The following is a 15,990-nucleotide window of genomic DNA, read 5'->3' on the forward strand; positions in this document are numbered from 1 at the left end:
GCTATGCAAGCAGACAGATTGGATATTCCCCTGCCAATACGAGTCGTACGCCACAGAAAAAGCAATGGTGGTGAAAGACGTCAACTCAGGTGGACACCAACCACAATCGCATGACTCTTTTCAATGCCCAGGCTGCAACAAGTAGTCTCCCCTTTTTTCTCCACCTTAAGAGACCAATGTTTTGCTGACTTTTAAAGATGGTGCAGAAAACAAAAGCTTGTATTATCATTTTGTCTGAGTCCATTGCAAATCACACCTGTTTTTACCTTTTTTTTGGCCTAAGCTTTTCCGGGTCAGTACACCTACCTTGGGTAACCAGGTGTATAGTGTAAATGCAGATATCGAATATGGGTCACTTTTAAAAGAAGATGTAAGCAAAAAAAAGAAAGGATATAGTCAACAAATCGGAATTGGGCATCAGGAACTGCAGTGTAAAGGCGGCCAAAACATGTTGCTAACCTCTGGCTGGCAGCATCTGCAGGAACTTTCCAGCCCCTGATCTGGCTGAGCTCTGGATCAGACATCTCGATCTGCAGGGGGAGTCGAGGCATCCACACGCTCACCTCCAGCTGAGCACTTAGGTAACTGTAGGTAAAGTTCACCATCATCCGCACTCTCCCACGCGTCTCCTTTCCGTTGACGTACACATAATCGCACCTTTCTGACACCTAAGAAGCAGGAATACAAATCAGACAGCAGACAAACAAAGCATTCAAGCAACACTGTATTCAAAGCAGCACTAAATTAAATAAAATTGCAGCTCTGGCCAAGGTATCAGCCTACTTTCCGCTCCAATTTCCTGGCAACCATTTCAAATTTTGAAAGCGCAAAAAATTAGGCCTCTTCTTGTGCTAATCAGCGCAATATGTGAAAAACAGTCTGGCCTTTGTGTTTTGTGTACCGCTGTTATTCGCTTTCATTCTGCGCTTTAATGAGGAAGATGAGAGATTGGACAGGCTTTGACTGGACTGTCCAAGTATTTATTTCTGACTACAGTCAGTAGGGGAGTAGTTGTCTTGATAATGAGATTGTTTGGATGTCTATATTTCTCAGGCTTTGGGGTTGAAAGGAGCTAAGCAGATGGAGAGATGGAAGAAGACAGAAAAAAAGCTGTGGTCAAATCTTTCTACAGCAGCAAAGTATTTCATTTGCAGAACATATATACCGCACTTAGCCAATGCTTATGATAGCTGGCAGAGAAAATCTTATCGCATCCAATCAACCTGAGGGCTTCTTTAATAACAACAGATGTGGAAGTGGACCAGTGGCATTGCTTGATTTCTGAGCAGCTGCCCATCAGCTCAGAATCTAAGATGATAAGAGTGTCAGTTGTTTGTGAGATTTCCCTAATGCTGTGCCATTTTCTAGAGCATCAAACTTGTAACATCTCAATACCAGACTGCTATTTAGCAGCTGCAATCAGTAGCCAAGCCTTCATCAAGTTTTCATTTCGTGACTGCTCAGACTATCTCAGAGTACCTTTTTTTTCTTTTACATTACACATTTGAAAAGACAAACAGAAAATCTGAAAAAGAAATAGGACTTCCTAATTAAATCTTAGACTACTTTTCTATTTGTGACATCAAGTCAACTGTGCATTTATTTGAGCTGTGATTAACTTTAGTTTTCACAAACCATTATACAGTGTGCCTGTGAAATGAATAAGTCATGTTGTGATAATGGCTACAACATAATTATATGTGTGAACTCAAAATCACATTGACTTTCATGACAGAATTGCGGAAAGGTGGATTTAAATAACAAATGCCAAATACATAAATTACTTAAATGACAACGTTATTTAGGATGTAAGGCTGACCGATATATCGCATTCGATTGTCACGCGCATTTCGTCAGTAAAGCCGGTTCCCTGATTGCCGCTAAATCGCCATCACCTGCTTTCAAATGGAGCGCCATTTAATAGACAGAACCGTAGTTCACTGACAAGCCACGCAATATCGCGTTCATATCGCAGATGAATCGCCTTCGATAATGAATGCGATATTGCGTGGCTTGTCAGTGAACTACGGCTCTGTCTGTTAAATGCTGCTCCATTTGAAAGCAGGTGATGGCGATTTAGCGGCAATCAGGGAACCGGCTTTACTGACGAAATGCACGTGACAATCGCATGCGATATATCGGTCAGCCCTATTAGGATGGTTCCAGTTACACCACTAAAGTTTTTCTGTTGTTGACCACACAGGTTTCAAAATCCCATAGAATGCAGATGTAGAATGATGAATGTGTTTCTTGAGCAGCAAATCAGCATATCAGAATAATTTCTGAAGGATCATGTGACACTGAAGACTATTGAAGGAGTAATAGCTACTATAAAGTCAGTTTTGCCATCACAAAAAAAAAAAAATTACATTTTAAAATATATTAAAATAGAACCCAGTTATTTTAAATTGTAATACTATTTCAAAATTAGAGTCACATAAGTCACATAAATGATTAATCTCGAATTTTTGAACGATAGTGTATAATAATTAGGTTGTGTACAATGATCTTTTACTGTACTGTATTCTTTGCATTTAACTTGGTCAGCAGTGGAGAATCATTTATCATGTCGTCAAAAGCAAAAAGTAAAATATAATATTAAAATGAAATAGAGTGATTTGAGGGGGCAATTATTATTGTGGACCAATTTAAAGTTTCCACTTCCACTGGTGGAATTTGGAGGTAATTAGATAAACATACGGATCAGCAATTAAAAAACCAATATATGACTCAATGGTCCAGTTAACAACACCTGTCATTGTTAGATATAAACCTGCTGTGAGCTACTGTATTTCATAAAACAATGGGGACAAAATCCAGCACGGTAAAAAGTAAATAACACCTAGGCTTGTAATAATGAACAAATGCAATGAACTTAAACAGTGCTATAATTCCCCACAGCAATTATATCTGTTAAATCTGTCTGGATCTGCCCATATAAATGACATAATGGAACAATTTGCAGTTTTACATTGACAATTGTATACTTTACTTCCTCATTTATAAATTGTAAATCTCCCACAACAGTCTGAGTCAGAGATCCTTAGCGGTGCTCTGGTTGCCCATGAAGGGTATTGCTTTGAGTGCACAGGCTGACTGTGTGTAGAGAACATGGGTCAGTCTAACTTCACTGCAACATGCCCTGTCTGTAAGCATCATAACTAGCAAGTCTGGCAGGGCATTAATCAGGAACATTAAGACTGCTGAAGAGAGGGACACTTACAGAGGACGTCGAGATCCCCGCAGGGAACTGAGTTGGGTACTTAATGACCCATTCAGACAGGCACACAGAGAGACTGGACTTTGCTGCCTGACGCAAGCACTGTCCCTTTCTGCCTGTCCATCTCTGACTGAGGTAATTAGTAGAGTGCATCTTGAGCATCTCTAGACGTTCACCGCAAGGTGAACGCAATGTTTGAGATTAAATAGCAAAACGTAGAGGTACCCTGTTTTGTTGTCACTCACAGTAACACTTTTCACAGTAAATTTACAGCTAAGCAAACAGAAAATAATCAACTGCTTTAAAATGAAGTCTGATTCAAATGAACTGCTGTTAAATTAAACATGAGAAAATAAAATATTTAAATGTAATATATAATATATTATAAATAATATGTCATATATCAAATTAATGTATGATTCAAATTAATCTCGTTTTAACTGAACAGGTACAAAAAACAACACTGACTCTTTTGAGAAAATAATTTTAAAAAAGTTTTGATTTAAAATATTAAATTTTACAAAATATATTTAACATTGATGTGTATCACTTCATCAATAGTCACAGTCATATTGCTTCAATGTAGTTTGCTCATTTATTTTATGTTTTCAGAAGAATAGCTTGACCGTACTTTCCTACAAATGCAAAATTCATTAACGTCAAAAGTTGATGCTTTTTTTGGTTGAATCTTAATTGACTTAAAATTTCCACACACTGTTTTCTCTGAATCTGAGCACAGTTGAGTCAAACCCTTTTTGAATAAATGTGTAGTTAAAGGGTTAGTTCACCCAAAAATGAAATTTCTGTCATCAAGTACTCACACTCATGTCGTCCCAAACCCGTAAGACCTTTGTTCATTTTCAGAACACAAATTAAGATATTTTTGATCAAATGCAAGAGTTTCTTAACCATTCTGAACTGTTTATTACAATTTATTCAGGGTGACCATATGTGCCATTTCCCCAGGACATGTCCTGTCCAGGTTTTCTAAGTTGCATAAAATGTAGTTTTGGTTTTGTTTTCATATTTGCATAAATTGCATTATACATAATGGACCAATCGTGGCTTGCCAGTAGGCTGGAAAAACAGAGAACGGTCAAAGCATTGCAAATACAACATTTTAATGCATTGCATGAAGACTGTCAATAAGAACAGTGGCTTGCACAGACCTCCGTTTAGAAATCGCGTTCCTAAATCTGAAGCCTGCACTGCGTTCACTACGTCAACTGCGTATAACAACAGTTCAAATTGTTAAATGAACTCATTATTTTTGTTTTGTTTTTGTGCACAAATAGTATTCCCATCGCTTCGTAACGTTAATGTTGAACCACTGTAGTCACATGTACTATTTTAACGATATCTTTAATACCTTTCTGGACCTCAGAAAGTGCAATGATGTTGCTGCCTATCTGTGGTTTAGAAAACCTCAGATTCTCAAACACTGGGTGAAACACACTTCCCTTAACACACACATTTGCATGAACACACACAAACAATCATACTGATAGTGTGTCATCTAAAAGAATCTGCTCCAGCTCTACAACTTATGTACATTTCCATAACTATCCTGACTTCTGTCTCTGTCTTTTCCTCTCTCATTACTCTCTCAGTCTGTCCATCTATCTGTATGAGAAGAAGATCGTCTCATTTGCTGGACTGTCTAGACAGCTTGAAATTGAAAGAGATCACCAAAGAAATATTGCACATCAAAAACATTAACAGTTAAATGTGTTTCCGGGGTTTTATAATCTCATCTGACAAATACAATATCAACAGCTGCTAACTGAAATGCCCTTAAGAAAGAAAGAAGCAAATTCAAACATTAAATTGGTCTGGGAACTATAGTAGAAAAATAGCCACAGATTTTCACAGGCTTTTCAATCTTGAAATTGTTAACCTAGAGTTTTTTTTAAATCTTGGGTAAATGTGGTTCTGGTACTACTTACGTAAGAAAATAAGGACCGGAGTATGGAAGATTGGAGCCGTGTTCCGCAGTCCAACAAGTCAAAATTTAACAGTCCAGCACTGAATGGTTTCAGGCATGTTTGTAGGAGACGACTGGAGTGTTTTAATGCCAAATGCATGCATGGCGCCATTAAGCACAGCAGGGGAAACATAATGGTACTAGGGACACATGTCTTCAGCAGGTGTTAGAAAGATCTGCAAAGTCGCTGGCACTTTGAAAACGGACCAATACTTATGGTGGGAATCCTGCTGAACACAATGTAGCCAAGTATGGAAGATTTGTTTGGAGATCAAATGTGTATTTTCTAACATGATGCAACAAAATTAATACAAATATGCGGTTGCCATTTCCATTCAACAATGCTGAGGTTTTTTAGTTTATGATTGCTAAACAACTGCATTGTTTTACACTGTATACACTGTATGAATTCTGTTTGCATCACTGAATCATTTTCCTATCAGTGTTAAGCTGCTTTGAAACAATCTGTATTGTATAAAGCGCTATATAAATAAAGGTGACTTGACTTGGCACTACAATTCATGGCATACTTATCAGTGACAAAACATGTAGATAAAACATACAAAGGCAAAGTGTCTTCAGATGCACCAAATCCAGGGCACCAGTGCCCTTGTGTGTATGTGTATGTGTGTGTGTCAGCTTTGGTCGGGAAGGAGGGGGATTCCTCTCCAGAGGTCAGTGTTTCAGTGTGGGGTGTTCATCAGATAATTAAACCCGAAGGGAGTAAAAAAACACACACACACACACACACACACACATTGTCATTTTCTCCCTCATAAAATGCTCTCATATTTGTTCCCAAATGGCAGAATGTGGAAGGCACAAGCTTGTTCTGTATAACATCCCTTTGATTTTTCATCTCTGGCTTGACAACTGAAAATAGACATTCCTTTAGAGCGGTGAAATGTATATTGCTTTAAATCAAATCTAATATAGTCACCTTAATACACTATGTGTGCCCTCCAACAGTTCTTTTGCTATCTTGGTTATTATATAATTATACTCAAATGTGACTGCAGGTTCTTTGTGTGTTATTTTGATGAAAACCATCTAAACAACAGAAGTGCATTACAGTAAATCATGCTGCAGACCACATCACAAGATCTCACAAATAACTAATTTTATATATATATATATATATATATATATATATATATATATATATATATACATATATATATATATATATATATATATATATATATATATATATATACATATATATGTCCGAAGGGGATATTTGCTTTTTTATGACCTCAATTAAATAATTAAAACAATCAAAATACTGTATGAGGAAAATATTTTATACAGTGCTCAGCATAAATGAGTACACCCCCTGTGAAAAAGTAGCATTTTAAACAATATCTCAATGATTTGTTACTTTTCAAAGGGGGTGTACTCATTTACGCTGAGCACTGTACTTTTACAAATATTTTAAATACAAAAAACAAAACACTTGGTTAGGGTATTTATATGTCAAAATTATTTGGCAAAAAGGTTATTTGGCGAAAGGTTTTATTTTACTATGTAAAAAATGTATAGAAAAAAAAACACAACAAAAACTATACATTGACTACAACATAATCAGTTGTTAATATTTCATTGGTTCTCTCGTTTTTGCATGTATTCATAATTTCTTTGTATGAGAGCTTGGCCAAAAATTATGTCCGCACAATTTGGCATGTTTCATAAAAAACAAAACATTTGACTCCAAGCACAGCTTGGTAATATGATTACAAAACACATTTTTATATTTAAATGAATGTCAATTTTCCTAGGCTGGACATCACTTTTGCTAACTAGTGTATATAGAGTAATTAGTGAGACCTTGAAATGTGGTGTATACAATTTTTTAACAAAAGTTAGTATGTTTACTAAGGAGACAAAAGTGTAAATGAAAAGCATACAGATATTATATATAAGAAATGTGATGAGCAAGGAAATTATTATAAATGTTTTTTTTTTTTTTAATTGTGCATATTTACAGACATCCAAACAAATCATTAATTTCTAACTGGTTCTAGTAATTAATGAGAGCCTGTGATGTGATGTGATGTGATGTGATGTGATGTGCGGCAAGATTTAATGTAAAGCACTTCTATTGTTTAGATGTTTTTTATGAAAAAGATATTTCCACCACAGAATGTTATTAAAGCAAATAATTTGAAATGTGTTGGAAATTACACAGCGATAGAAATGTTCATGTTCAAATGTTCATGAACAAATTACATGAACTAAGGTGAGCGTGAAGAGTTTTTTACAAGTCCACAGGGTCAAAAATGCTCATACCGTAGCTGAAGAAACAAACATCCACATGTGTGTGGTTTTCATGTTAGTGACCTGTGCATGTCCCTGCCTACCTTAACCACGTCCTCATCTGTCGAGCGACATTCCACCGACTCGGTCACATCGGTCACAGTACCTTCGGTTCCAACGGTGACCACTTTCACTGGCATGGCAACAGTCTTCCCGGTGAGCACTGCGGTGTTAAGGATCTCTGTCTCCTGCACACAGAGGGCAGATCAATCAGACTGCGTTAACTCAGGATAATTCACCCGTCATTATTCACACTGTCAGCTACAGCTCTTCAGCGCCAACATCGAGTCGCGCTATTAACCCAGTGAGTCATATCATTCAATTAGAGTCATCAGCTCTGGAGAGTCTCGGAGTGAGATGGAGAGGTCTGTTTAGAGCCAAACAACATATCCAGTTTTTATGAAACTGATCCACTCTTAAATAATATTAACATGAAAAACACACCCACGAATAAAGTCCACTATCAAGCCACTTCAAAAAGAAAGAAAATTTTTTTTCACACATATTCAGAAAAAAATATGAGTGCTTGCAAGTGCAATACTCTCTGCTAGTAATGTTCAGGGTGGTCTTCAGGATTTGTTTAGGCTGTTTTATCACCAAACAGGCAATAATATTATTTCTTATTAAAATAAAAAATAAAAATATATACATTTATATTTATTACATGTAATATTTATATATTAATTAAAATAAAAATAAATTGTTATTTTAGCTAAATATATTTTTTCCCATTTTTTTTAATTATATACATATTAAATCAAATAAAAAATAAAAAATAAATGAATTAGAAAAAAAAAAAGATTTTTAGCATTAAAAAAGCTAAAATATTAATAATTTAACATAATAGTACTAATCCAGATCCTGGAAATAGTGATATAGAAATAGTGATGATTGCCTGATGAAGCACCAGTAATAAAGATTCAAACGATTCTTACAGTAAACATCAGTACCCCTGCGGGAAGTTCCGGAAAAATGCTTTATATAGAGAACAGCATCAGGGCAAAACATTGTAGGCACATCTTATTTTCACAGAAATATCCTGTAATTATGGAGAAATGACTGCTACGGAAACCATTTCTGCGAATCCGTTCTCTGTGTATAATCTTATCTAAAATACTCCATGTGTTCAATCTACAGTTCAAACAAACCAAAGGAAGGGTAATTAGATCACTTAAGACTGACTTGTGTTTTTCCCGCTGGCTGGGGCTACAGGTGAGGACACAGCACACAGCTGCCCTCATCATAAACCATGGGCCACTTTGAGATGGATAAACTAAAATAAAGAAGCCCTCTGCTCTGCCATGGTTGTGTTCTTCATCATAGGGTCTTTTCTTTTCTTGATGTCACAGCTCTCGCCATTCTTCTTTAGAGAAAACAGATAACATTATTTAATCCTGAACTGTGGATAATGAAATTTCAAGCTTGTTAATAAGACTGAGGTCTTCTGTTCCTTTTTTTTTTCTCCAGGCTGATCCCACTTCAGGCTTCACTTGGCAGCTGATTCTTATTTCAATCATTTTCACTTTAATGCACCACAATTGTGAGGATAAACGAGCCACTTCCTTTCTTTCCCTTTATGCGTTTAAGCCGATCATTATTTTCTATCTAACACAGGCTGCGCTGTCTACTTCTGAGGTAGAATTTGAATACGCCATTTCCCTTGATTTCAAAATTATGTAAATGTGCAATAGGAATGTAGTTGGAGCAGTTTGAGCTTGGTATTCAAACCTTACGCTTAGACATTTTGACAGGGAGTTATCGCCTGTGTTTGATTTGCTGTCAAAACATTAATTTATCAAGACCAGGAAAATGACTCTGATAAATATTCCACAGGATGGAATGGGTGAAGTGTTTACAATTTGCTCTCCCCCATTCACTCACTCCCTTCTCAGAGGCATTCAAAGAACTCAGCGACAGTGTTCGGCAGACAAGGTGCTTTCAAATGTCTTTCAATGTGTCCATTCACTGGCTGTTAAAACTGAACAATGTAATTTTCAGTCAAGCCTGAAGATTACGGAATGAATTAAAAACAGAGTAAAACAGGCAAAGCGGTGGAAAGCCTCTCATTGTGATGCCACAGACTCTTATGGGTGGCTTTACTGTAAAAAAAACAAAGTTGAGGTGAGGTGAGTTCAGTTCAGCGAGGGAGGACAGTTTTAAACCACACAGGTCAAATCCATTGACCCTTGAGAAATACACCGTCTGACTCGCATGGCAAAAGCACACACACAAAAAAAGTAGTGGAACTTTTTTTGCTCAGGAAATATCAAACAAAAATGTTTAATATTTGAAAATTATACCCAAAGATTCTAACGCTTTGCTAAAACAAGAAAGAGAGAGAAGAATAAAAGTAACTATTTATCCACCATCAAAATGATGGGTATGTGAATGTTTGCACAGATATAGGATAACAGTACTCCACCATTCCAATATATGGACCAGACTCTCCAAATTCATAAATACCCATACAGCAAGAAGCCTTAATCCAGTTAAGTCACATGAAAATCCCTTTTTTTATATATAAAACCATAGAGTTTCTCTATGGAAAAAGTAGAAACACACACACACAAGTGTCTCTCAGAGTCTCTCAGAAGTAAAGATGGGCAGAGCTGTGAAAGAGTGCATAAAAAGATTGTGGAATACTTTAAAAACAATGTTCCTAAACGTCAAATTGCAAAGGCTTTGCAAATCTCATCATCTACAGTGCATAACATCATCAAAAGATTCAGAGAAACTGGAGAAATCTCTGTGCGTAAGGGACAAGGCCAAAGACGTTCACTGGATGCCTGTGGTCTTCGGGCCCTCCGACAACACTGCATCACTCACTGGCATGATTGTGTCAATGACATTACTAAATGGGCCCAGGAATACTTCCTGAAACCACTGTCGGTAAACACAATCCGCCATGCCATCTGCAGATGCCAACTAAATCTCTATCATGCAAAAAGGAAGCCATATGTGAACATGGTCCAGAAGCGCCATCGTGTCCTGTGGGCCAAGGCTCATTTAAAATGGACTGTTTGAAAGTGGAAAAGTGTTCTATGGTCAGACGAGTCTAAATTTAACATTCTTGTTGGAAATCACAGATGCCGTGTCCTCCGGGCTAATGAGGAGGGAGACCTTTCAGCGTGTTATCAGTGCTCAGTTCAAAAGCCAGCATCTCTGATGTTATGGGGGTGCGTAATTTCATATGGTATGGGCAGCTTGCATGTTTTGGAAAGGCACTATGAATGCTGAAAGGTATATAAAGGTTTTAGAACAACATATGCTCTGCTCCAGATGACATCTATTTCAGGGAAGGCCTTGTGTATGTCAGCAGGACAATGTAAAACCACATACTGCAGCTATTATAACAGCTTGGCTTCATCATAGAAGAGTCTGGGTGCTTAATTGGCCTGCCTGCAGTCCAGATCTTTCACCTATAAAGAACATTTTGCGCATCATTAAACGAAAAATACATCAAAGATGACCACAATATCTTCAGCAGCTGGAAACCTATATCAGGCAAGAATGAGACCAAATTCCAACACCAAAACTCCAGTGACCTCGATGACCAGATGTCTTCAAACTGTTTTGAAAAGAAAAGGAGATGCTGCCCCATGGTAAACATGCCCCCGTCCCTATTTTGAGACCTGTAGCAGGCATCAAATTTGAAATGAGCTAATTTTGTGTATAAAATTGTAAAATTTCTCAATTTAAACATTTGCTATGTTATCTATGTTTTATTATAAATAAAATATTGGCTTATGTGATTTGAAAGTCTTTAGTTTTTATTTTATTCATATATATATATATATATATGTTTTATAAGATTCAACAATGTACTGTACCTAGAAAGAAATATTTTAAAAAATCTAAATCTACATGAATGGGCATGACACTTTTGTGCATAATGCAAAGTACAGTCTTCTCACGCTTCTGGCATTGGCTTGAAAATTAAGGAAGATTTACTCTGACAGCAGGACTGATGTGGGTGTCATGAGAACCAGCAGAACTAATATGCCACTAGTTCACGTCCACCTACACTCCCAGTCCTCCCCCCAATCATGATGCTCCAGTTGTTGAAACACACACACCATCCTTCTCCTTCCCCCAACCCCATCTCTAGAGCTCCTATGAGCGGCTGTTCCAGAGGGAGGGCGCTGAATCCAAGCACAATGTGTTATTCATGCAGTCTTGTCATCCGCTGCTGCCTGGCATTCGGTAAACATCACTCCCTGGGCCGCTGACTGATTAGTGTTAGCTATGCGTGGATGCTGGGTTTCAAGAACAGGCTGGGTTGACGTACGCTCTCCCAGAGAGCGTCTCTATGGGAGGGCAGTGCCTCTACAACACGCACTTACCCTTAAATGGCTTCACACTATCTTGAGGAAGAGTAAGAGAAATGAGAAGGAGGTAAATCGATAAAAGGCCATTACACTTTTTGGCGGCATTTGTGGGGTCTAAAGAAGTATTGGAGGTTGGGGAATGGAGGGTTAATATCAGCACAGGTGATTGGTTCAGTTTGTGGTGGACCTACGCCTCCTCACACAGGGTCTAACGCTCAAGGACAGGCAGCGCTGAATGCATCGGCACCCCGCGTGGATCCTCCCAGCTGATGCCACAGCTATGCTATTACAGAGCCATCGATCGATGGCTGTATTTCTTTTCAAGACCGCGGGTCCTCCCAGCTCTTCAGCAGCAATGGCTGAAGCTTTTTTGCCTCTGAGAGTCTTGCTGACAGAGCCTCTGATATAATGGTACAACAGTGCAGACAAACAGGGAGCAAAAAGGAAGATGGCTATTGATTTCAGTAATAGTGCAAAGAGATGAAGCGAACGCTTAGCTGCCGTTGAACACATTATAGCCACTGGGTCAGCCAAGCACCTCTCTGCAGCCGCTAGCATGAAGATAATCACAGTTTTGTGTTACAGTTTCCACATCAACCAATAATCCAATTCTCTCTACCTCACTGCTTGGTTAAATAAGCGCTCTTTCCAGGAATTACGAGCACTATTATGAACAGAGGATGAACCGGACATGAGCATAATCTGGGTAACTCCTCTACCGTTGCTTAAGAAATAAACACTGCTGTATTATTCATGACATTGCATACATATGTTCATAGAAACTGCATGATTTAGCCAAGTAGAAATTGTTCTTGGATCAAGGTTCTTTGTTGGTCCTGGAACAACATTCTTATCAAATAATCATAGGACAAACACATAGCCCTAGCTACCTTTAAAACTAAGTAGAAATCATTCATATGAATGCTTTTCAAGCACTAACCTTGGCCCCTAAGATCAAATTCTGATGACAAGATGACAGGAAGCTTGTTCCAGGAACATGTCCTGCTTGAATGCCAAGCACATAGGAGCAATATTACATCTCATTCACAATATCTTTCCACTGCACCAACTAGACAACCTCCACTGCTTGGTAACCAATATATTACAAAACATATTATTTTTTTAATTACCAATAACAATTATTTTTGTGTGTGTGTTTAAGCATATGCAAAACTGATTCTTAATTGCTCAATTTTTATTGCTTTTAATTGCATAATATAAATAAGTAAACATTAGACTACAACAATAAAACATAACATGCATTATGAATATACTAATAATAATATTGAATAATATTAAATATTATAATAGTAATAATGCCATTATGTTTATGCAACTTTGTTTTGCAATCTAGCCATATCTAACTGATTATGCTACTGTACGTATTTCTTGCTTGAGAATGAATGAATGCTATAGTACATAAAAGGCTTAAAGTTTTGGCAAATAATACAAAAAAATAAAAATAAAATAAAAATAAGTATGTTACTTTGGTATGTTACCATTAAAGGGAGGTGATTCAAAATTACTCAATACTGAAGAACCAATAACTGATTTTAAAAAAATCTACCAGTTATCTGTCTATTTCTATTGCAACCTGTAGCTTTTAAGGACCTGTTTCCACCTAGTATTAAGATGCATTTTGATTGATCGGATCACAAGTGGACGATGCTAAATACTGGTGTAACCGGGGTGTAAAACGTTTAAAGTTTTTAGAGCTTGTCCACTTTTGACCACTTCCAGAGGTAGTCGAAAACGCATTCGACTGGATTGCTTTCATAGTGGAAATGCTCATGTGGTTGAATGTGTTCGAACAGCCGCAAAAAACAGCTTACTCTCCACCTACTGACTTAATGCGTAAACATTATGGCAGTGGTCGGCAATAGGCGGTCCGCGATAATATCTGGCCCGCACCCGCAGCCAGATTATTTTGATAGCAGCTGGTTCTGAAATAAATCTTCGTCTCATGGTGCCGTCTAACATAATCACCGTGTCTACACCAGACGCAACTTTTTTCACGGCGCAACGCGCCCTAACAGCTAAAGCCTCGTTTAAGCCTCGTTTACAATGCACGCGTCTGCGGCGAATTACGGCTGCGACGCGGCTACCGGAGCTGATCCGTGGCCAATGCTCATGTTTACACCAGCTGCACCGCGGTGTGTTTTAGAAGCATCCCAGAAGCGGCTCGCCACGCGCTTCGCTAAAGATAGGAGCCTCGCCTATTTTTTCGGACGCTGTGTCCAAGACGCGCAGCTCAAGTACAAAATAAAGTAAAAATAATCACCCTGTGTAAAATCCCGCTCATATTTCACATCATTAGGAGGCCATAAACTGACGACAAGAGATACAACTTTATATTTTTTTGTTCTTGTTGTCCATAACTGGCTTTAAGCCCCGGGTATACTTCACTTTCCCTGCCTGGATGTGTCTAGCGCGTGGTCGCATCCGCGCATCTTTCAAAGTATACTAAACTACGGATGCGTGAGGAGGACTGAGTTCGACATATGTGCAGTACAATTTTTTTCTATACTTTTACCAGACATCGTGTCATGAACCAGACATTCGCTGGGCAGAATCGGAGAAGAAAAACAGTGCATCCATCATTGCAACATAGTTCAGAAGATACACCAAGAGAACAAGAATCAAAAACGATGGAGAAGGCATGCTTCTGAGTTTACTCGTCTTGTTTTTGAATTGCTCTTTACACACTCTTCTTCGACGACTGGATATTGTGCTCAGTACTGTGCGTATTGCCATCTAGTGGACTCTTCTGTCCTGCTTGTGTATGCGCTGTTGCACGCACACCGTTGAAATTTACAAAAATTATGTCATGCGGATGGTGCACGAACGCGGACGGCCAAAGTATGCCCAGGGCTTAAACGAGCCTTGGTGTCTACTCTGAACTCAACAAGCTGACCACTGCAAAGCACTTGGACTACGTCAAAAACAGAACAGGGAATCCGTTCTCTGTCCGAAATGTGTTGTGTCGCGTGACTCGCGTTGCACCGCGCCACATCCAGTGTAGACAATATAAATGTTTAAAATGGGTTCCCTTTCAGTCGGTCACGTTCGACGTACGTCAGTAGTGACCGACGAATTGGGATATCGCTTAGAGAGCCCTATCATCTTCGTGTAAACTAAAACAAGCCAATGGAATTGGCGTGCGATATTTGCATAATGCGCACCGCCCCCGACAGGTGTATATAAATAGGAAGCGGATGCAATCGCACTCTGTCTTTCGCTTCGGAGCCATTTACTGGTGTCCTGTTTGAAGACTCCTTCTTCGTTGTTTTCTGAATTAAAACATTGCCTCAAGAAGAGGATTACAGCGAGCTTCAGTGCTGGTGAAGAGGGCACGTTCAGCGAGGTCGCGAGTGTCCGAGGAGCTGAGCTATAAGCTCTAAAACTGCTGTTTTCACGGCAACACAAAGAGTGTGTGTGTGAGCGATTTGGGCCGGTTCCTCGGTGTGTCAGGGAGTGGTGTACCTGACACATCGCGTCGCTCCCTGGGTGCTTCAGCACGAGTGAGTTGACTTCCCCTTCTAAAAGAGCTTTACAGACGAACCCTGACAGTATGTCATTTCGTCTGTGCGTTACTGGGTGCGGTCGTTCCCTGGTCCCTGCTGATGGGCACAATCGCTGCATCTCGTGTTTGGGCGTTCAGCACGCTGAGGCAGCTTTTGTGGATGGTTCATGTTCCCATTGCGGGAACATGACCATCGCGGTGCTGAGGTCGAGGCTCTCCTTCCTGAAGTCTCAGGAAGCGGGAGTCCCCTCTCCTATGCCGCGTACGACCGTTTTTTCCGGTGGGAACCGGAAGGACGGTACGGCGCTGTATAGGGAGGGCGGCCTGAGGATAACGGTCAGGGCTCCCCCGCCGAGCGGAAACGCTCCTCGGGCCCCTGCCCCCTCGCCAGCACCGCAACCCATCTTTCGCCCGTTGGTTTCCGCTGGGCCCTCTTCGGACTGTCCAGCCGTTACCTTCGGTGCGCCGGCGGAGGATCAGATGTCGGTCGCTGCGTCGGAAGGCGAGTTTGAGAATTCGGGAGAGGAAGATCCGGACGCGCTGCCGCCCTCCGGGACGGTAGCGGTGGCCGAGTCGGATCCCGAACTCTCGGCTGTGCTCTCTCGGGCAGCCTTGTGCG

General features: G+C 39.4%; 1 protein-coding gene across 2 annotated transcripts in view; it reads right to left on the reverse strand.

Moving 5' to 3' along the window:
- Window positions 1–15,990, reverse strand: part of si:dkey-112m2.1 (transmembrane protein 132C) — a 171,924-nt gene that overhangs the window by 10,058 nt on the left and 145,876 nt on the right. For both annotated transcript variants that reach the window (XM_048166255.1, XM_048166256.1), the window contains exons 5-6: window positions 7,565–7,708; window positions 460–668 (exon numbers count right to left, since the gene is read on the reverse strand). In XM_048166255.1, coding sequence (XP_048022212.1) covers window positions 460–668; window positions 7,565–7,708 — 353 coding nt within the window. The remainder of the gene's footprint in view (window positions 1–459; window positions 669–7,564; window positions 7,709–15,990) is intronic.

The sequence above is a fragment of the Megalobrama amblycephala genome, linkage group LG18, assembly GCF_018812025.1.
Source record: "Megalobrama amblycephala isolate DHTTF-2021 linkage group LG18, ASM1881202v1, whole genome shotgun sequence".
NCBI classification, from domain to species: Eukaryota; Metazoa; Chordata; class Actinopteri; order Cypriniformes; family Xenocyprididae; genus Megalobrama; species Megalobrama amblycephala.